General features: G+C 40.8%; 1 protein-coding gene across 2 annotated transcripts in view; it reads right to left on the reverse strand.

Annotated features, from left to right (window-relative positions):
- LOC127634343 (DNA polymerase alpha catalytic subunit-like) overlaps window positions 1-21,408 on the reverse strand; it is an 89,692-nt gene that overhangs the window by 12,880 nt on the left and 55,404 nt on the right. For both annotated transcript variants that reach the window (XM_052113856.1, XM_052113855.1), the window contains exons 34-36: window positions 20,166-20,297; window positions 8,166-8,282; window positions 1,756-1,852 (exon numbers count right to left, since the gene is read on the reverse strand). In XM_052113856.1, coding sequence (XP_051969816.1) covers window positions 1,756-1,852; window positions 8,166-8,282; window positions 20,166-20,297 — 346 coding nt within the window. The remainder of the gene's footprint in view (window positions 1-1,755; window positions 1,853-8,165; window positions 8,283-20,165; window positions 20,298-21,408) is intronic.

Below are 21,408 nucleotides of genomic sequence, written 5' to 3' on the forward strand. Positions count from 1 at the left end.
TAAACTACTTAAATGAGTTCTCATTAAAAAAAAACCTCCACGTGCAGCAATGACAGCTTTGCAGATCCTTGGCATTCAAGCAGTCAGTTTGTCCAGATACTCAGGTGACATTTCACCCCACACTTCCTGTAGCACTTGCCATAGATGTGGCTGTCTTGTCAGGCACTTCACACACCTTACAGTCTAGCTGATCCCACAAATGCTCAATGGGGTTAAGATCCATAACACCTTTTTCCAATTATATGTTGTCCAATGTCTGTTTCTTTGCCCTCTCTAACCTTTTCTTTTTGCTTTTGTTTCAAAAGTGGCTTTTTCTTTGCAATTCTTCATATTAGACATCTTCACTTTACTGTACATGAAACTGGTGTTGAGTATGAAGAATTCAATGGCGCTGTCAGTTGAGGACATGTGAGGCGTCTATTTCTCAACCTAGTGAATCTGATGTACTTATCCTCTTGTTTAGTTGTACATCTGGCCTTCCACATCTCTTTCTGTCCTTGATAGAGCCAGTTGTCCTTTGTCTTTGAAGACTGTAGTGTACACCTTCGTATGAAATCTTTAGTTTTTGGCAATTTCAAGTATTTTATGACTGACAAACAATGATTGACTGACGAGTTTATAGATAAAGCCGTTGCTGTTGACTACGTAATCGCAATATTTTTTAAGGCAATTATCGCCCAACCCTAATTCGCTAGATGCCATGCGACTGTACATTTTTATTGAAAATAATTGCGATTACAAATCTCATGAATAATAATCAACGGTTATGATTTTTTGTCAAGGTGCAGCCTTGCACTATATATAATTCTTGTTTTTAATAATAATCAAATAAACAAATGGTTTCTGAAAACAATTGTCCATGAAAAAAAATGGGGGAGGACAAGAGGAGTGAACGTCACCTCTTATTCGGTCTGGTGAAAATCAGGGCTAGAGTGTTAAAATCACTGCTGTGATGGGCAGTGTATCTGACAGAAATGCCACAGATTGGCCACAATTACTCGCAGAAGTCATGGAAAAATAAATAAAATTCCACAGAGAAGCCAAGTCTATAATCATGTTAGGACCCCGCCCCCCATACACTCTCCCCTCGGCCTGCTCCACGGTCTGAGTGGTCATCTATTGATTACACATATTTATCTACGGCTCTCGCGCTCGGCACCTCATCGGCACATATAAAAAATAAATAAATAAATGTTCAAGTCTATTCCAAGAGGTCCTTTTTAATCAAGTGACATAAATCAAAAAGGATTGTGGGTAAGTAGCCACTGCTCTGCTAGCAGCAGCCGTGATCAGTCTGAATCCTCCAACGGCCTGCTGAAAACATATGCTCCATGTCCCATTATTTATGAAGGGCTATCCTTTAGTCTTCTCTCCAATTACTCAACCTATCATTTTCCAAAATCTAAAAACTGTTTTCAATCAACATAGCCAGCGCTATTACTGAGGGCCTACGGGATGAGAGGAGGCTCGCGCTCTCTCACTCCCCTCTTCCTTCCAACTGACTGGCCGCTTTGCATTCTGCACCGCACTGTTCTGTGATTGAATCCGTCGCCTGAATTACGGCTGTCGACTCGATAAGCTAAGGATTGTTAACCCAACCTCGTGGCCGCCTCCAGCTACTGTGAGGTGTGTGTGTGTATATAAATGTGTGTGAGCTGGGAATGCATGCTAGACGAGTGTTTCTATTTGATATTTTTGAGCAAATGTAGGTACTAATTAGTAATGGCCCAAATTGATGTGAATGCATGCTCTTACATTTATCCTCAGCTGGCAGGACCTTGTTGACGGCATATTCCCAGTCAAAGATGTATCTGTAGAAGCTCAGCTGGTTATACAGGGCTTTCTCTGAAAACTAAAATGAGAAAAGAAAACAGTTTAAACAAGTCCAGCAGAAATCAAAACAAACAGGGTAATGTCATATAGAGTAAATCGCAGGTTAAATAACAACAGGGTAACGTAGGTTAACATAGGTTAACATTGTTCAAAGGCGTTGAAGGTACATGACTAAATATTGCACAAAACAGTGTTTCCAAAAAACACTGCTTGGCAAAACCATATGTATCATCACCTGTGGACACTCCAGGTGCAACAGGGGAAAACATACAAGTTGTTGACTGTATTCTTGCAATTTACAAAAAGAACAAATTCGAAAACACTGATAACAGATGTCACAAGTACCATGAGCCAAATTTATACTACAATAATAATAAATTTATTCAGAATGTAACAACAAATTTTTTCTATAGTATGTGAATTAGCGACTAAATTTAGTACCCCAATTGTGGACAACGCAGTCAAACCAGCCATGGTTAGAATATGCCACGACAATATTACTGTGTGGCCATGAACATTTTTTTTTACCCTCCCCGACAACTCTCTCAAAAGATGCACCGACTGATTTTTTTCACAGAGTTACAAGCGAATCATGTAGCCTAGTCTATTTGTGGTAAAAGTTATAATTTTCTGCTTTTAACACATACTTTGTTTATCAGTTTAAATAACGACACAGACAAATGACATAACTTGGCTTTTCATTTAAATCTGTTGTAGGTGATTACAGCCTAAAAAAGGAATGTAAGAATGTCCTATGTTGAGTTTTTTGTGGATTCAACCAATAATCTAAGTAGTTTCATTTTACATTTTTTATACATTTCATATAGTGACACTCGCGCAATTGACACTTCTATCTGCAAATTACACAAACGTTTTTTATAAATGAACTGTTTTCATTATCTATGTAAAATTTGGAACAAAATATTACTATATCAATCGATATGAGAAAAAAAAAAAAACTGTTTCAAAAGTCAAGCTCTTTCCAAATTCTTTAGTGACACTGTGGTTGCTGATTATTCCATTGCATTTTAAATATAACAAGGAAAACGAAAAAAAAGAGAGAGAGAGAAAAAAAAAAAACAACAATTAACTGAAATTATACTGCTGCAGTTTAGTAGTATGTGTTATTGTCCTGGGGAAATTAAAGGCTGAAGCGTAATGAGATTGGTGTGACTCAATCAAAGAAACAGGGAAATCACCTGTGTTAATTACAGCTGTGGAAACAGGTAGAGTTTGTCATATATTCTCCACTGTCACAGAGAGAAACAAACACACAAGCTCAGTCAGAGCCCAAGTTTGAAGTCACAGTACCTGAGAAACTGTCTGATTGGCCAAAAACAGCCAGTGTACACCCAATCTCCTCTCCAGACAAAAGCAGGAAACATTGTTTGGTTTGTAAATTCGGCTGCAATTACGTTAGCCATGTGTCTAACTGCCAGTGGTGCGCAGGTTGAGAGAGAGAATAAAAGAGAACGGGGAGGGAGAGAGAGATGTTCATCTCTGAAATTACCTCCTTCATAATAGTTTGTTTTGATAAGGCACTGTGTGTGGATCTGATGAACAACTGTTGCTGTCAATTTGATTAGCTATTATACTTTTATGTTAATTGCTGTTATTGGGTCACAGTCTCTCCGTGTCACCATAGAATGAGAGCGATGTGTGTGCTGGAGGAGTTTAGCAAGTGCTCTCTCCTCAGCAGACCGGTTTTTAATTGCCCTCTACAGCTTCCGATGAGCCCAGCAGCTGTTGACCCATAATGCACTGGCTGGTCAACAGCCGTGCCTGTCGATTCAGCAATGCGGCCATAAAGCAGCTTTTATAATCCACGCCAAATGCAGGGGCAGTCTGTCACGGGCACGCAAACACGCTCTTCACCAAAACCATGCGTGCATGCATACAGTGTTCTGCCCAAAAATACTGAGGATTGTAGACTTAAAAGTAGACTAAAAGGCATTGCGAGCAAAATAAAGAAGTGGAAGGACATGTAAGGCAGGACCTGGACAAGCTTCACAGCTGTGCTGACAGGTGTCAAAGGGGGCGTGACTAAGGCATCGTTAAACGTTATTCAATTTACCCCCCCCCCCCAGAAAACAGAGGCCCCTCCTTTAGGCAGCTTTGCTCGGCTCAATGCTTTGTTCCTGTGCTGACACCATTTCAATTTTCTCCACAAATCTGCAGCATTTTCGGCCTGAGTGACTGAGGAGCAAATCAGCTATGAAATTGCCTCTCTCCTGAGACCCCCACCTCATCCCCCCTCCACCCTACAAGTGCCCATCCCTTTGCAGCCCTCTGATAGAGACATGGCAGCCAGGGAACACTTCCCACAGCCATACCTCTGAACCTTTGTTACAGCCCAAACGCAACCTGTCGGAAGAGCAGTGGATGGGGAGATTAAAGAGAAAAGAAAGGGGGGAAAAGTGTCAATTCATATCATTGTGAGGCTATATACATCCTGACCAAGGGGGTGGAAAGAGTAAGTAGACATGCAAAGACCTAAAAAAAAAAATGAGAAATTCATAAATACACACCTAACAAGTTTAAGTCCATGATATATATTGGAGACCATATAATCTGTAAATAAATTATTCAAAATCATGATGTGGATCATCTGAAAGCAAGTTTGAAATTATTTATCTCCATATGGCCATGATGCTTATATGTAAAGAATTTAGTATAATATCGTTTTTGAACTCCGGTAGCAGAGAAAATGGCTACTCTACCTTCATACAATGTAAATAAAATACTCAAACACATGATGTAGATCATCTAAAGACACAAGAAATTATTTATCTCCATCTGGCCATGGTACTTATATGTAAAGGATGTATAATATGCCTTTTGAGCCTGGGTAGCAAAGAAAATGGTTACTCTTTCAATTCATACAGATCTGCGCAGCTGTAAAAAAGGAGAGGACGGAAAAAATATATATCTCCAAACAGTTTTAATGACACACACACACACACACACACACACACACACACACACACACACACACACACACACACACACACACACACACACACACACACAATCTGAGTTAATTTTAACGGGCTGCTCTGAAAAAGGAAGGGGATCGGCATCACAAGGTTTCATAACGAGTCAATATATGTAAATCTTTACAAGGCAAACACAGTGCGAAACAAAGACATTTAACTGAAGCGCCAGTTGATGTCTCCACTTTTTGTGCACATAATTTCTCCCCATTGAAAGGTATAATTGCCTGCTATTTGAAGATATTCATGCTCAATTTTTGAAATTAATTTCAATTGGGGGGAAATGTAGAAATGTCAGCTCCCGTGAAAGGGATTTGATTTCAATTATCCTTGCTCAAAGGACTGTGATTTCCAAATACACTTAAGCAAAATTATGACAAGAATTTTTGTTCCCAGAATTTCAGTGTTTAAAGAGCGATTAGATGATAAATGGACTGGCTTTGAATTGAAGTGAATGCGCCGGTTACCATCTGAAAGGCACTCAATTATCCCTGATTGCTCCTGTTATAATGTATCAAATAGAGATACCTGCTATTGCTGTAATTTGTGTGAAAATTAACATGCTGATATTTCCACTAGAGGGAAAAAAAGCCCTAATGGGTGCCTGAACGTACATCAATAAAATGGAGAGAGAGAGATGGCGGGTGGGGGTGGGGGGTCTGGTGGTTGGAGAGATCTATGAGAGAGGGAAAGCAGCTGAAAAAGAAAAACAGGCAGGGGGGGAAAGCCAGTGTTAAAGGAAAGAGAGAGATAGAGAGAAAAGGGAAAAAACATTTAATTTAGTGAAAATATTACAAATTGCACCTGTGTACAACTCCTTCAAATTACCGGTCAATCAGCCGAGGGTGCCTATTACGCTTCCATTTAATCTGGATACAATGGAAGTCAATGTCTCTGTGTCCGTGGAGACACCAGAGGAGATGCATTGCTGTCAGGCAAGCTGTAAAGCCCAGAACGACAGAGGGGTGGTAGAGGGGTGAGGAAGTTAATGTTTTATTCAGCCGGCAGTTTAAACTGCCATCTCACCAGCCAGAGCAGAGGACTGCTAAGTGGCTATGGTGACAAGAGAAATTGTCCTTTTGGGTTTCAACCTGTCGCCACAGATCTAGACGCAAAAATAAAGCAGACGGAGAGAGCGAGAGAGAGAGAAAGAAGTGTGAGGTAGGAAGAAAAAATAGGGGGGTAGGGGGGGGCCGACAACGACAATAAAATGAAGAACAAGGGCTAGAGGGGACACTTATTTTGGAATGGACATCTCCATCTCTGTCCAGGGCAAAAGAAAGAGAGTGATTGATATCAGGTATAAACTTTTCAAGTAATCCCAAATAGCTGCCACAATTGTTTATATTTTGTGATAAACATACAGATTATATTACAGTAACAATGTTGTGTAGATTGGATCTATAATTTTTTTTTTTTTTTACTTTTTAAAGTCAATTGGTTTTTAAAGATGTTTGTTTTTCTTCTTTACAAAAATTTTATTGACATCGTCATTTTATTTATAGCGACAATAGCAAGATGAAAGGAATTGATGGGTAGAAAAGGGGGGACTCGGACATTATTTCGACAACCTTATGCAACGTCACAACATTTATTTCCGTCCAGAGTTGCATTAAGTTGTGGCCGAGACCTTGTATTGAAGGGCTGTGGCCCACAGGAGACATGTGACTGGTGCTCAGGGCCGCATGAGGCCTTAGCCCAAAGCCTTTCAATGGGGTTAAGGTCAGGACTCTGTGGTGGCCAATTCATGTGTCAAAATTATTTCTCATGCTCCCTGAACCGCTGTTTTACAATTTGAGCCCGATGAATCTTGGCATTGCCATCCTGGAATATGCCGGTACCGTCAGGGAAGATAAAATCCATTGATGGGATAACCTGGTCATTCAGTACATTCAGGCAAGTCAGCTGACTTCATTTTATTGCCGCACAACATTGCTGAGCCTAGACCTGACCAGTGTTGTGGCAATCACAACACTGGCTCCAGAGGCTTGTACAGTGGGCACTATGCATTCCGGGTGCATCGCTTCATGCGCTTCCTTTCTTACCCTGACGTGCCCATCCTTTGAAATAGGGTAAATCTGGACTCAGACCACATTACTTTTTTAATTGTTAGTGAGGCTAATCTTTTTCCGATTAGCCTCACTAACAAGTGGCTTTCTTGTTGCCACACAGCTATTTAGTCCTGTAAGTTCTCGTCACATTGCGGATGCAGAAATGCTCTTACTTTAACTATTAAACATAGCCGTGAGTTCTACTGTCAATTTTTTTACGATGTGACGAAGCATTTCAGTGATCTCCAATCACGACCATTCAAGATTCATTTCAACCACATTTCCTCTGTGAAGCTGACGGTTCACCGCTATCCTTCCAGGTTTTAATAATGCGTTGGACAGTCCTTACCAAAATTCCAGTGATTTCAGCAATCTCCTTAGTGGTTTCCTTTGCTTGATAAAGGCCAATAATTTGCCCCTTCTGAAATAAAGTAACATCTTTTCCACGACTCTCTTCAGACATGGTTAAATAAATGAGAAGCTACACACTGCATCAGATAGGGTTAAAATAAAATACTTAAACATATTAATCACTGCAATAATTATCCAATTAAGTCTCTGCTAAATCTAGTGACTTTGTTTTTTTTGATCAGGCAGTATACATGAACCTGGACTTACTGTGCACAATTCTATGCAAATAATTACCAAAAAAGTATCTTTGCAATCTTTCATTAAAATGCAATACCTTACTCTACCACTGAAAAAAAATTCCTCTGATGTCACTTAGACAAAGCAGGCTATTGGATATTGTTAATGATTGTGAAATAGCTTTTTAGGCATTGTACTGGGCAAAAGTATGCATTTTTCCCAATTATCACAAGATGAAGTGAGAGTGGGAGAAGGATACAACTTGAAACAACACACACCCTCCAGCAGTGGGCCTGTTCTAGCCTAGGCCGAGTCATACTGGAGCCTGGTTCCTCTAATCACAGCAGCTTTTTAAAGCAGGAATTAAACCGACATCATGTCGGCCGGGTCATACAGATCCAGTAATATATATCAGGTAGAAATGGGCGATGAATGAAACCGGGGGAGAAGGAAAAAGTGAATACAAGGTCTGGGCATAGCAGAAAGAACTTCAGAACACAGGCTCTACAGCACCATCACCTGGACAAACAAATAAGGGTTTCTATATAGAGAGGAGCAGTGTTCCTCAAGCCTGGTCATGGAGGACCCCAACACCGCACAGGTCTTGGGTCTCTTGGAGTGTGTAAAATAAGACAAACATCCACAATATGCAGCTGGGGTCTTGCAGTACTGAAAAACACTTGTATATTGAGTGCAGTACCTCAGGCCTCAGTGTGGATCTGAGACAGGCTGGACAGATCGGTCCGGATCTTGAAAATGCAATTGGCAGCCGACGAGTTCGATTCCGACAAGCAAGGTCCTCACAAAGCAGCCAACCCTGTGCACAGAGAGAAAGATGAAGATCAAAAATGCAACCTAGAGACTGTATAATTCATAGATCGAGGATCAATGGTCAAATTATCCTCCTTCAAAACTGATTGGCAGTGATGCACATGCCCCTACATGGCTGTGGCCCCCAGGAGACGTATGACTGGTGCTCAGGGCCGCATGAGGCCTTAGCCTGGAGCAGATGCAGCTGCCCCCCGCCGACAATGCCTTTTCTGACCCTGTTATTAGAGTGGGGGCCAGGGGGTAATATGGGTAATGCCCTGCTAATTACGGTGCACTAAATAAAATCCTAGTATCAGAAAAGCACCTGTCCCTGAAGCATTACCACCACCTACCCTGCTACACACTGACATATAGAGAGAGAAACTGAAAACGACAGAGAAAGAGGGACATAGATACAGAGATGGGGAGTAAGGTCTAGTAAAAGAGGGGGTGAAACAATGGAAAACTGTCACAAGTGTGGTTAAATGTGCTAGATATTGTTTTCTGTTGCATAAATTAGATAACATTTAAATTCATATAAAGTCTAATCAAGTATTTATAGAAGTTGTCAAAATCTTAACATCCATAAAGTTTTTTCCTGCCCTTTTATTAAAAGTTGTTTTCTTAATACATTTTATTGTATAAAATTAAGTAAAATCTACTTAACTTTGTGACATAATATTGATTAAAATGAGTAAATTCAACTTAAACATTTAGTTAGAGTAACTTTAACTTCCAAATCTGATGGACATTTAGTAAAATGTAAATGATACTAACATTCCTCATTATCACATGTTTATTCATGTACCACATGGCACGGAAGCCTTACAGAGGGATGCTAAATGCATGCTATGTAGTCTTTTAGATAAAGTCTATTAGGCTGCGCACGCAAACCTCACACTTGGTGTGCAAAACACAATGACGGTAACAATGAAAAAATCATTTTTTGAATCATGATCAGATAACGGAGTTTTGAAGAGTCTAAATAATAATAAAACAAAGAATTTCAACTTCATGTATGCTTCAAAGAGTAAACAAAGAGAATGAGAGGACTATGAATGAATGAGAGCACTAAATGAAATAGACAGCAAGAGAAGGAATACAGACAAGAGAAAGGAAATACTTAATTCACGGTCAACTGATTAAATTGGCTGAACTACAAGCATCTTTGGATAATTCTTATGGTCTCACTTGTGCTGGCAAACACGTCACCTACCTGGTTATTGTTCAGACTTCACGACATCATCAAAATCAACAGTTATTTTTAATTTTACAATTAATCTCATATGGGTGGCGTTTTGTGCGTAGGGGCCCATGTTATTTGGGTAATTAGCAGTAAGCCCTGGGGCTGAGGGGAACCCAGTGTGTGTAATTGAATTCGAACATATGTGAGCTATTTGCCGTTCATTTTGAAGGGAGCACCGGTGTTACCCTCTCTTTGCCTTAATGGACCTTTTGTGTTTCTGGAGGTCCAAGACTAAACCAACAGCACTGTTCCCATGGGCATAGTAGAAGACTTTGCCTTGAGGAACACACACAGGCCAATTCAAATACACAGCTACAGTGGAGACAGTCATTGGAGATTTTTTCCACCTTACAGTGGTCTGATTTGATAGGAAAGGGTTGGATAAAAAAAAACTACCAAAATTCTCAATTGTTCATAACAAAAAGGACAGATTACTATAATTACCAATACTTTTAAATGAAGGACTATGTATCAGTGTCAATGCAAGGCATACCAATTAGGCTAGAATTAGGCCAAGCACAAACGGCAATGTGAATCCTTGGCCAACATATTAGCGAGCAAGTCCAACAAATATACTTACTTTGTGCTCTTGCGTTACTGCTACTTGCAGTTCAAACTGTTCGTCTGCCATGACTTAAGTAGACCTGACAAAGAAAACTGACTATAGATGTAGACTGTAGACTAAAGCCTGTAATAGTGCCCCTTGTGATAATGCTGAAAATGCAATGTATTCCATGGCGTTCAGAATTGCGTTCCGACACTTTTGGATTGCAATGGCATGTAAAAGACGAGCCTGCGTTGCTTGAAATGTTTGCATTCACATACCTGTGTAGAGTCTTGTTTTGGGCCTTGCCCTCAAATCTTCACAATTTCACTTATTAGAGGGCACATTCCTATTCCAAACAATAGAATCTAACCTAGACATAGCAAATCACACGCCCAGACAAAATACTTCAACAAACATACAACGTGATAGTGCTTATTTTATAGGCAGACTGCTTTTGCATCCTCATTGTAACCAAGGAGGAAGGTGGAAGGGAGGAAATAAAGAAAATCAGAGCAAAAGAGAGAAAAAATATCTAATTGAAATACTAAGAGCTCACTCTGCAAGAGAGAGAGGCAGAATAAAGCTTCATAATTGCGTAATTATACCAGTCGATACCTGACACTGCGAATACAGCCACTTCTGCAGCCGTCAAATGAGTTCCACATAATTTAACCAAACACTGGGCAAAGACTGGGGCCTACAGATCAGTGCAAGCTACCGGAAAAACACTCTTGCTCTCCTATCTCACTTTCTCATGTCACAGTTTCGCTGTTGCATCTATACCTGCAGTTCTTTTTTCCACAGCAGCTGTGTCTAAATTTTATTTATTACTTCTAGTAGAATTGGGGTGAGTCACGAAGTCCAATTTTAATGGACTTGGACTTGTCACAGACTCGGATGCATTTTTACTTGGACTTGACTCGGACTCAAGCCTTTAGGCCTCTGGATTTTTTCAGAGTCCAGCCAAGTCCATGGCATTTTTGATGCAATGACAAACAAACAAGCAAACAAATAACATAATATAGGGTGCTGATACATTCTCCTTTCGCCTGTCATGTTCTCCTTTTTCAGACCTGAAAAAAGCGGCTGGCCGGGATTTCAAAATTGAATCTAAATGTCGGGGAATTGGATTTGTCTTCATAATGATATGCTCTCGACAGTTAATACTATCATAGATTCTGTTCATTTGATACTGCACATCAGTTTTCACGCATATATGTACTTACGTGTGATTATTCTGGCTGAAAGCGGCAGGATTTCTCTCTCTCGCCCACACTGTATGTGCGCTAAAGAGATCGCCACACATGCTCTGCCACTCTCATCCAGATATATCAATAATACAAGTACACTTTTAAAAGCACGTTCCCCAACACTGCAAATTATTAAATATAACACATTTCATCAGACTCACGTTACTACGCAAAGCAATTTCTAACTGAAAATGTCGACTATATCGAGACAAATTCAAATATGCTATGTATTATGGATATTTAAACTAATATGATGCATAAACTAGACCATGTAAACTCAGTCAGTCACATATAGGGTTGCAGTGGTATACCAGTTTCACGGTATACCACGGTTTGAAAATTGACGGTTATTATACCATGTACATTTGCAGAAAAAAATGCAACTGGACGGAGAATCTCACATGCGCGTGCGCATCTCCTTTCCTCCTTGTCTGCCTGTCAGACACGTCAACTTGGGACACACACACACACAGCGGAGAAAATGTCAGAGAGAAGCGAGGCGATGGGATCTGACATGAGTGTGTGTGTGTGTTAAAGCAGTGTTTCTCAACTGGTCTAGTTGGACTGGGACCCGGACAGCAGGGAAAGAGCAATGCCATGGTTCTCCCATTGAAGATATTTCGGCGGCCGCCCAAGTGATAGACTATTTTAAGACTGCCGATGCATATTTAATGATAATCTCGCAAACAGCTTAAGCACACATGGGCAATATATGGCCTTGCGGGCTGGATCAGGCCCTCCACATGGTATAATGTGGCCCGCGGCTCATTTTTCGTAAAAGCTTATTTTTCATTGGATAATTCAGTTAACTTGCATTGGGACCTAACACGTCTTCACAAGCATTTATCGTGATGAGGGTTGCCAGATAAGAGACGCAACACCCCTAGTTTGAGATTATTACTTGCGCAAATTGGAAATATTCCGCCTAATGTTGTACTTAATTTGTGCATCTGGCAACCATGCACACGAGTTCGCTTTTTCTCTCTCACTTTCCCCTTTGAACAAATTTAGCGATCTGTAGTGCAACGGCACCATTTCACAAATGAGAAAAAGTTTGACCTGATGGTGGAAAAGTGGCTATTATGAATGCAACACGTTCTTGCATTGTGTAATGAATTGTGGACATTTTGGAATGCAGCTATGCACAAGATGGAGCTTGCATTACAAGAAGTGTCTGCGTTCACGTATTTAGATAGACTATGCTTCGGCCTTTAGGGTGAGTGCTTTTGGAAAACCACAAACTAAAGGTATAACCAAAAGTAATACTGATGCCTTAGCAAGCACCATTAATGAAGGATTTTTGCAAACCAAATAGCCTCAGAAATCCAATCCGCAACTTGCACACACACAGCCCCTCTCTGACACCCTTAATCCAGAGCTGCCCCCTTTTAGCAGAGAAAAAAAGCTGTGATTACAGGCGGCTTGGTGCAAAAAAGCCCCAAGACAACAGCCTCTCACAGGCTTTGTGCCTTAGTAATCAACAGCTGTATAGTCACTCTGTGGCTTCGGAGCCCGAGAGAGGCTGAATGGACGCAAATGCGTCCACTTTGTACATCTCTGCTTTAATCAAGCCTTTTCTATTGAGCAATCTGACCTTTTGTTCAAAACAGGATTATCACCTTTTTTATTTATTTATTTCTCTCTTTACCCCCAACCCCCCTCCCCCACCACTACATCCCCAAGCCAGTTACTAAGGGTGAACCACATGACAAACATAATTGCGATAATTTGTTAAACGCCATGGCAACCCACATTAGAATAGGGTAAATACGGGGGGTGCCACTTTGTACCACACTCATTTTGCTGAAGACGCCAGGACTCAGAACAAATGACAAGGAAGAAGGAAGGGTAGGGGGAGAAAAAAAGGGGGAAGGGAGGGAGAGAGAGAAGATGAAAGCATATTTGCTTTGTCTCTAAAGGGTGGTTTTATTGGTAATGGTGGTGGGCTGAAGGTGGAGGTGGCAGTGATTTCTTTCATGATTAATGCCTCGCTGGTGTTCCGTAGGAAACTCAACAAACACCGCTGACTTCCAATCTGTAACCATGTAAGCCACGAGTCCTTCCTCATGCAGGCAGGCTTTCTCCCTCTATCTCTGTGAACAAACAACTCTATTTGAGCTCTCCCCTCAGCTGAAAGGAATCCTTAATTACACAATATCAGCCTCTTCATTGCACCTAGTGTGGGAGGGGATTGCTGAGCTGTGTCCACTGAAGCTGGGCCTGGGCGAGGAGGGGGGTACATTCACTACCAGCAGCTGTTTCACACATACTGACAAAAGAGCCTACAGGCACCGTCCCAGCAAGGGAGGTGGCTACATTCAGGCCACTAATTGATTTCTGCACAGCACTGTGGGAGAATATACCCCACAACTTTCTTTGCCCCACAAGTTGGATACATGCATCTCAGAACACTCTAAATAGTAAGGATGGGACACGATGGTCATCTTAGTTATTCAAATTTGTTATTTTTTTTAAATCCCCAGTTTGGAATGCCCAACACCCAGTGCGTCCGATGTCCTCATGGTGGCATAGTGACTCTCCTCAATCCGGGTGGCGGAGGATGAATCTCAGTTGTCTCCACGTCTGGAGACAACTGTCTCAAACTGTATGCATACAGCCCGCCATTGTATCACAAAATAGGCGCTGTGCGCAAGCATTAAATGCATCAGAGTATATTTGAATGTTAGTTTCAAAGTTAGTGAAACAATGCGGTTTCATTCCATTACACTGTCTACCATGTTCTTGATGCAAGAATGCGTCTTAGGTAAAGGCAACCTAGGAAACGCAGCTGACTTGGTTCAGGTGAACCTAAAACCAGCTTAATAATAAAAGGCTTCCTTAAGACCGATTAGTGGAATTCTGGAATGTTCAGCATCTCAGAAAACTATGTATTAAAATATGTAGTATTTCACATCCCTTTTAAATACAATGAGTTTCCTGAGATGCTTAGTGTTCCAGAATACTCCTGGCATTCCAGAACTTCCCAGTAGTTAAGTACTCCCTAACTGGAGTTCCAGAACCTGGCAATGATTGGATCTGGTGTGCTCTACACATTAACTGATTATGCCTGTTAATCAAAACCGTTAGCTGGGAAATTAGATACACATATTCAAGCTCATAACGCAGGCCTAATATCTGCATACTTGTCACATCACCAGGGCCTGTATTTTTGAATTGGCATGAACACAGTGTGAGTGAACAACATTAAACCCATTTGTGACACAGCATGGGGTGGTAGCTGTTTGGAAACCGCTCAAAAGGTGAAAGGCTGCATCTGAAACTCAATAAAGACAAGAAATAAACAAACAGCATGAAGAAGATGAGCCCAAACAAACCCACGTTAGGTGCTCGCAGAGTGGACGAGGAAGAAGTGTGTGGTTGGTGCTAAGAGCCTTGCTCTGAAATGTAAAAAAAGAAAACAAGATAAACAGTCCAAATATGAATTAAGCACATCTAAAAGATTATTACTATCACATCAAGTTTAAAGATTGGTGTTTGGTTGTTTTAATCAGCCACAGACCTGCACAAGGTAGTAGGGGTTACATGACTAATGATTTTTAATAGTCGAGCCCATTAGTCAGGTCAAATTCAAGTAGTCTTGACATCATCTTATAGGTGGTTACTCATCCTATTGCAGCCGCTTGTACAGATGATTATGGGTTGAAATGGGATCTAGTGTGCAGGATGCGCCTTTCTAATTGTCACCAAATCCCAAAAAGGAGCGAAAAGCAACCTGTTCAGATGTCCCAACTCCCAACACACAAGACTGTGATGATCATGTTGAAAAATCACTAACTTGTGCCTTTTTAAATGATTTTGCATAGCACTAGTATCTCTCTTATATTTGAAGGCCACTTTGCATATACTGGATGCTACTGTAGCATCTTTGTCATCTTTATCAAAGTACATTTGAGCCACTTCGTGTTAGTGCAGAGCCATCGGCCTTCACACTACCTGGCAAGTTTCCAAAACATAGGATGGCAGGGGAAGAGTGATTGTATTCATGAGTCAAGCAATAACTTATTGGAAGTAAGTAATATTCATCAGAAAATAACTACCTGATTGGTCAGAGAAACTATAACCCAACTGGTATGTCGATCAATATGGGTTTTTCAATGGCCGATGCCGATATCTGGGGAGTTATATCTAGATATAAATGCAGATAAAAGGTAATAAAATTTAACAACAGCCGTTTAGTAGATCACGTGGAAAGTGACAAGTTGACTTCAGGCTGACAGTGTTGACTACCTAAGTTAGATTCTACTGGTCCATGCAACACCTACAAGGTAGAGAATACAATCTTGGACATAAATTACAAATCAGAAACTCAGCACTGATATAGAATACATTTATTTTTGTATTGAAGGGACAGTCACACTAGACTTTGCAATCTATTCACTCCCTTTCATACACATACAAATGCAGCAGATCAGGTAAGCAGGCATGTGAAATGTTTGGTGAACTATGCCCTACAAATTTGCAAAATCAGGGCTCCAGATTACAAACTGAAACATTAAGGAGCCAAATGGTTGTTTTTAGTCACCAAATCACAGAATTGCTTAATTTAGATTGCTTTTCAGAGTCCAGATAGAAAGCCGAAGAAAAGGAAGATAGCGGACAACCCATTAATAGGAGGTTTAATGAACAGAATGGATAGTGAAGATAAGTTTGTTTTCCTTTTAGTCTCATAAATGTTCACACTCCTTTCATAATTTATACAAATCCTAGATGCAGTTTATTGTGCTACTCCAATCCCAATAAATAATTACCAGAAGAAAAAATTGGTACACAATGTGGGACTTTTAATTATATAGAAGCCTGAAATTCACATGGGACTCTTATTTTGACATTTCTGTGCTCCCAGTTGTGAGCTCACTTACGGCCGATTCGCTGAAAAAGTGACTGATTCAAACTGCTAACCTGAGTTCAAACACTCAGTTCTTTTCAGGTGATTCATGAAAAAGACCAGGTTAATTTGTTCATGACTCTCTCATGTAGGGTGCGGTGCAGCGAGATCTTCAGAAACAAATGGGTGAAAAGAGGCACAAGACACTTTGAAGATGTATTTACCTCACAAGATGAAATCTGACAAAACCGCACACGAACACATACAACCCACAATGACACAATGACTGTCAACAAGGTGACCAGATTTTAAATTATTATTGCAGTCAATTAATTTGGTCACAATTGCAATCATTTTAGTTGCAGTCTGGGGCCCTGTAAATAAAAACACATTTGACCCAAGATCTAAAAGTCACAAATTGACTTCTTAGCGGAGAATCAAACAAAGAGGAAATTTGAATTTAAAGTTTTAAAGAATGCAAACTTCAATTACACAGATACATGGTTTACAGTTTTGTCAAAAACTGTAATAGTTGGTATATACATTTTTTTTTTTATGTATTATTATTATTTATTAGGTATAATTAATTAAAAAAGAAAAAAGCCTGGAGCATGACATCACATCCTGTTGCTGGGTACAAAATAACTTAGCATGCTTCAAGTCTTGTGTGAACACATTAAGACTTATTCGCAGAGCACACATTTTTAAACCTCACTGACCAAAAAAGATACAAGATGGCGCTCCCCTGTGTGCAACATCGTTGAGCTTTACCTAGTTTGCAATTTATTTCTGTCACTCTTGCCCTTTCATGTTTGTTACGTGAGGGCTCATGTTAAGTATGATCAGGAGGGTTGAGACTCCAGTGCCTGATTAGCAGATGAAGGCTAACCCTCCCGGTAATACTTTTTGCTAATGTCCAAATCTGGAAAATAAAATTAATGACCTCTTCAGTCAGATGGCTACACAAATGTATATTCAGGACTGTTCTGTGCTTTCGTGAAACGTGGCTCGGACAGAGGACCCCCAACGAGTCCATAACACGGCAGGCTACACTGTCTTCAGAGCTGACCGCAACACTGCGGAGTGCAGCAAACCCACTGGGGAGGAACAGCATTTCTCAAACAAACCTGGTGTACCGAAACTAGGGTAAGATCCCAGTCCTGTGTCAAGAATGTGGAATGTATTCCTTTAAAGTGTAGGCCATTTTATTCACCCAGAGAACTACAGTGCATTATACGGAGTATTGTGTACATCCCTCACTTGCCAGCGAGGACAATGCACTCAAAGAACTGCACCACAAGATCAGTGGACATGAGAATGCTTATCCGAATGTCGATCTTATTGTTTTGGGGTATTTTAATAGCTGTAATCTTCTGAAAAATATTCCAAAATTTCACCAGTTTGTTACTTTGCCAACAACACTTTGGACCATTGTTATAGCAACATAATGAATGCATACACTGCTGTCCCTAAACACCACTTTAGTAAGTCTGCCCACCTGGCAATCCAGTTACAGCCCAGTTACAGCACAAGGCTAAAAGCTAATCCAGTCAAAGCTACAACTGCTAAGATTTGGACTGGCAGTGCACTGGCAGACATGCAGGGTTGCCTAAAGGCTACAGACATGAACATTTTTAAATAGGCCACAAAATATATTCACGATTACAAAGAGACTATTAGAAGTTACATTAAATGTTGCACTTCCATCTGTGTTCCCTCCCGAACTTTGTGTTTTTTCAAATCAAAAGCCCTGGTTCAACACGGATATACAGATGAAGATCAGGAAACGGTGCGCAGCTTTCAAGTCAGGGGACCTCAGAGTATAAACGGGCCCGAAATGAGCTACACAACTCCATCAGAGCTGCAAAAATTGTATATTCCCAAAAACTTGAGCAACTAACTGAACTACCAGCTGGTAGGTGTGTATGCAGATATTTATACTTCCATGGTTCTTTAAGTCCTCAATTATAGTACCGGTCCCTAAAAGACCAAACACATCTACAATGAATGACTTTAGGCCGGTGGCACTTACTCTGGTCGCCATGAAGTGTTTAGGGAAGCTGGTTCTCCAATCCATAAACTCCATAGTTCCAGACAGTTCCCTAGAGTTTGCTTACCACATAAACAGATCAGTGGACAGCGTGGTGGCCCTGGCGCTTCACTCTACACTGGAACACTTGAACACTAACAGAACATATGCATGCTTTTTCTGGATTACAGCTCTGCCTTTAACACCATCTGACCAATGAGGCTGATTGGGTAGCTGGCAGACCTTGGAGTGCCAACACCCACCTGTAACGGATTTTGGATTTCCTTACGGACAGACAACAGGTGGTAAGGATGGGGAGAATAAGGTCTCTGCCTAGCTCACATTCACCCCCCAGGACTGCTGCCTCAGCCACAAACTCTACACCCTGTACACTTATGACTGTGTTTTCACACAGGACAACAATCTCATAATTAAATATGCAGATGACACAACCATCCTTGGCTTCATTAAAGGTGGGGAGTCATCGCTCAGACAACTGGTGAAAAAAATCATTGTCTATGGAGAGGACAATGACCTTATTCATAACAAAGACAAAACCAAAGAAATAATTATGGACTTCAGGAGGAAAGGAAGGAATCCTTTCCTTCAGGAGGAATCATCGGCTCTAACCTCCCCTCCATGGACACACTCTAGTCTACACGCAACGCTGCAGGAAAAAAGCACAGAGCATCATCAGTGATCGACATCACCCAGCTCATTCTCTGTTCAAATGGAAGAACTCTGGATACAACCTGAGACACCACAGGCCAGAGAGCATCACCACTCACAAGGCACGCTTCTACAAGTTTTTTCCAGACACGGTCAGATTGATTGCAAAGGACATTAAAGGCAGTTGGACACTGGACGAGAAGCACCACGCCGCGGCTAGGACATGGCACAGGTATCAAACACAGGGCACGATGATGCAGCTCATGTGTGAGACACAAACGTTGCCAAGGTTTTTCCCTTCTTCAACAATGAACGATGCTAGAGTAAATAATCTATATATCCTTTGATAATGATTTGGTCGAATTTAATGGAAAATATGCAAGTTGCGTGCCGTGGCAGAAATTCGGAGTCATAGCTGGGCACTGCAGAGAGATGCAGAGTGGTGGCAGCGGTATGCAAACCTTCATAGAAAATAGCTTTCAGTTTTGAATTTTAGAGCATACCATGTCGTCTGCCAGACGCGTCTGGTGTGCAACCCCCTTAAGGCTGGAGGGAGATACCACACCCTCCACCTCACTCACATCATGGTCACTTAACACCTCAAAAAGGTATTTTGTGCATTCATTTTAAAATGTCTTTATTATTAAACTTAATATGTATATATAGCATGTTTCTTGTCTTTTTAATTTATTCTCACAAAGTTGACAGAGATTCGCACAAGAATTCCAATGTACATGTACTGCCCAGTACTTGTGCAAATGGTAAAATAAATCTAAATCTAAGCTTTTGAGTCACTGGGACCAGATATACAAACTTAGTGCAAATTTTTGTCAAAGACTTTTGCCATTGATTTGCAACCCTTCCAGTGTGAACACACCTTAATCTATGAATGCTTTTCATTTCTTAAATTGTGCATCCTTGTTTCCTCACTTCATCCTCCAGCCCATGACCCAGATACCGATAAAAGTCTGCCATCATAAAGGACATATTAATTCTCTAAATGCACCACAAGGAGGCTAAAATCGAGGACGAAGGAAGCTTCCCGAGGTTGCTTAAGTAAGGAAGCCAAGAACAAAACTTTGCAGACTTAGATTCGATTCCTCTGTCTTCGCTTCCTTTCCTTGTTACCTAAGAGGGAGGAGCAAGGAAATGAGGACAGGAAGCAAGGAAAGGAAATGAGAATGCACAATTTCAGAAATAAAAAGCACACACAACGATTAATTTTAATTATAAAACACCATATATTCATAACACCAGTAGGGGCAATCTGGAACATAGTAGGGGGTTCATGTTTAATACTCACACTGTGGTATCTCCTAATCTGGCTTCGAATGTCCAATTGCAGTTTGTTGCTTATTAGGATGGCATGGTCCAACGGGCTGCCCCCACAGGGGATGTGGCAACAACTCTTCAGACTAGGCTGCAAGGTGCTTCCCTGTGAATAACAAATTAACTTTTAAACAGTATTTCCACAGCACACAAACTTACTTGAAAAATTAGGGCATTTATTCTGTTCACTGGCAATGCCCAATGATGCTTCTAAAAGCTATTAGACCTGACCTATTAAACATTCAAACATACTAAAATGTAATGTTACTCAAAGGACCAATGCTCTAGGGAGTCCATGTAGGAAAAGAAATACAAATACAAGGAGCAAAAATGGCACTGCATTAAGAATTTAGCAGTGTATCCGGATAAAACAAGTAACAAATACCATACTGAATTGGTGATTTGCAGGCTTCGCCATCTTTTCTATGTCTCAAAGGCCTCAAACCTCCCACTGAGAAACACTGGCTATAATTTTATTTAAACAGTGAATAAAACTATTGTAGCCTGATAGCCCTTCAATCTGACCTCACACGGGCACTGTCAGAGCTGTTTATCGTGCTCATTATGCCTCAAATAATTTGAGTGTTTGTATGGCTAATGCATCAGCACTCATTCAAGTTCACTGTCTCACACAAACACTTGCATCATTCTCAGATTTACAGTGGGGCAGCGGTGAAGAGCTGTGTTCAATTCGCCCTCCAGTAGTCGATGTGAACCATTAGCGTTTTTATGATCTTTACATCCATCATTGAACGGCACTTTGAGGGGAAACTGTGCGTCTAGGCAAATACCAGGTCACAGTGTCTCTAGCATCTCTATCGAGAGTGTCTGTTTACATTCCTGTTGTCCTCCTCCCTCTCTCCGCAGCTGGCTCTGATAAGAAAACAATTTGCCATGTTTTTAAAGTCTAGGCTGTTCTTTCAAGTCATTCTTTCATCAACCCTCTACATATTCCATGATCTCCGTTATAACCCTGTACTCCTAATTATTAGATACCTTATCAGGTGAATACGGGAGTATATGCAGGACCAGAGAGCATATGTAAGCGACCCGTTTAATTTGTCAACATAACGCAAGCATGATAACCATGTGGTAGACGGTTTACAATGTGGATATTTGTAAATAGTGGCTCTAAATACACATCGAAGTTGTAGGACGTGTAAATGCCAACCAGTTTTTCCTAGAATTCCAAGCCTTCACTGGCCTGGGGAGTACAA

Source organism: Xyrauchen texanus, chromosome 41, assembly GCF_025860055.1.
Source record: "Xyrauchen texanus isolate HMW12.3.18 chromosome 41, RBS_HiC_50CHRs, whole genome shotgun sequence".
NCBI classification, from domain to species: Eukaryota; Metazoa; Chordata; class Actinopteri; order Cypriniformes; family Catostomidae; genus Xyrauchen; species Xyrauchen texanus.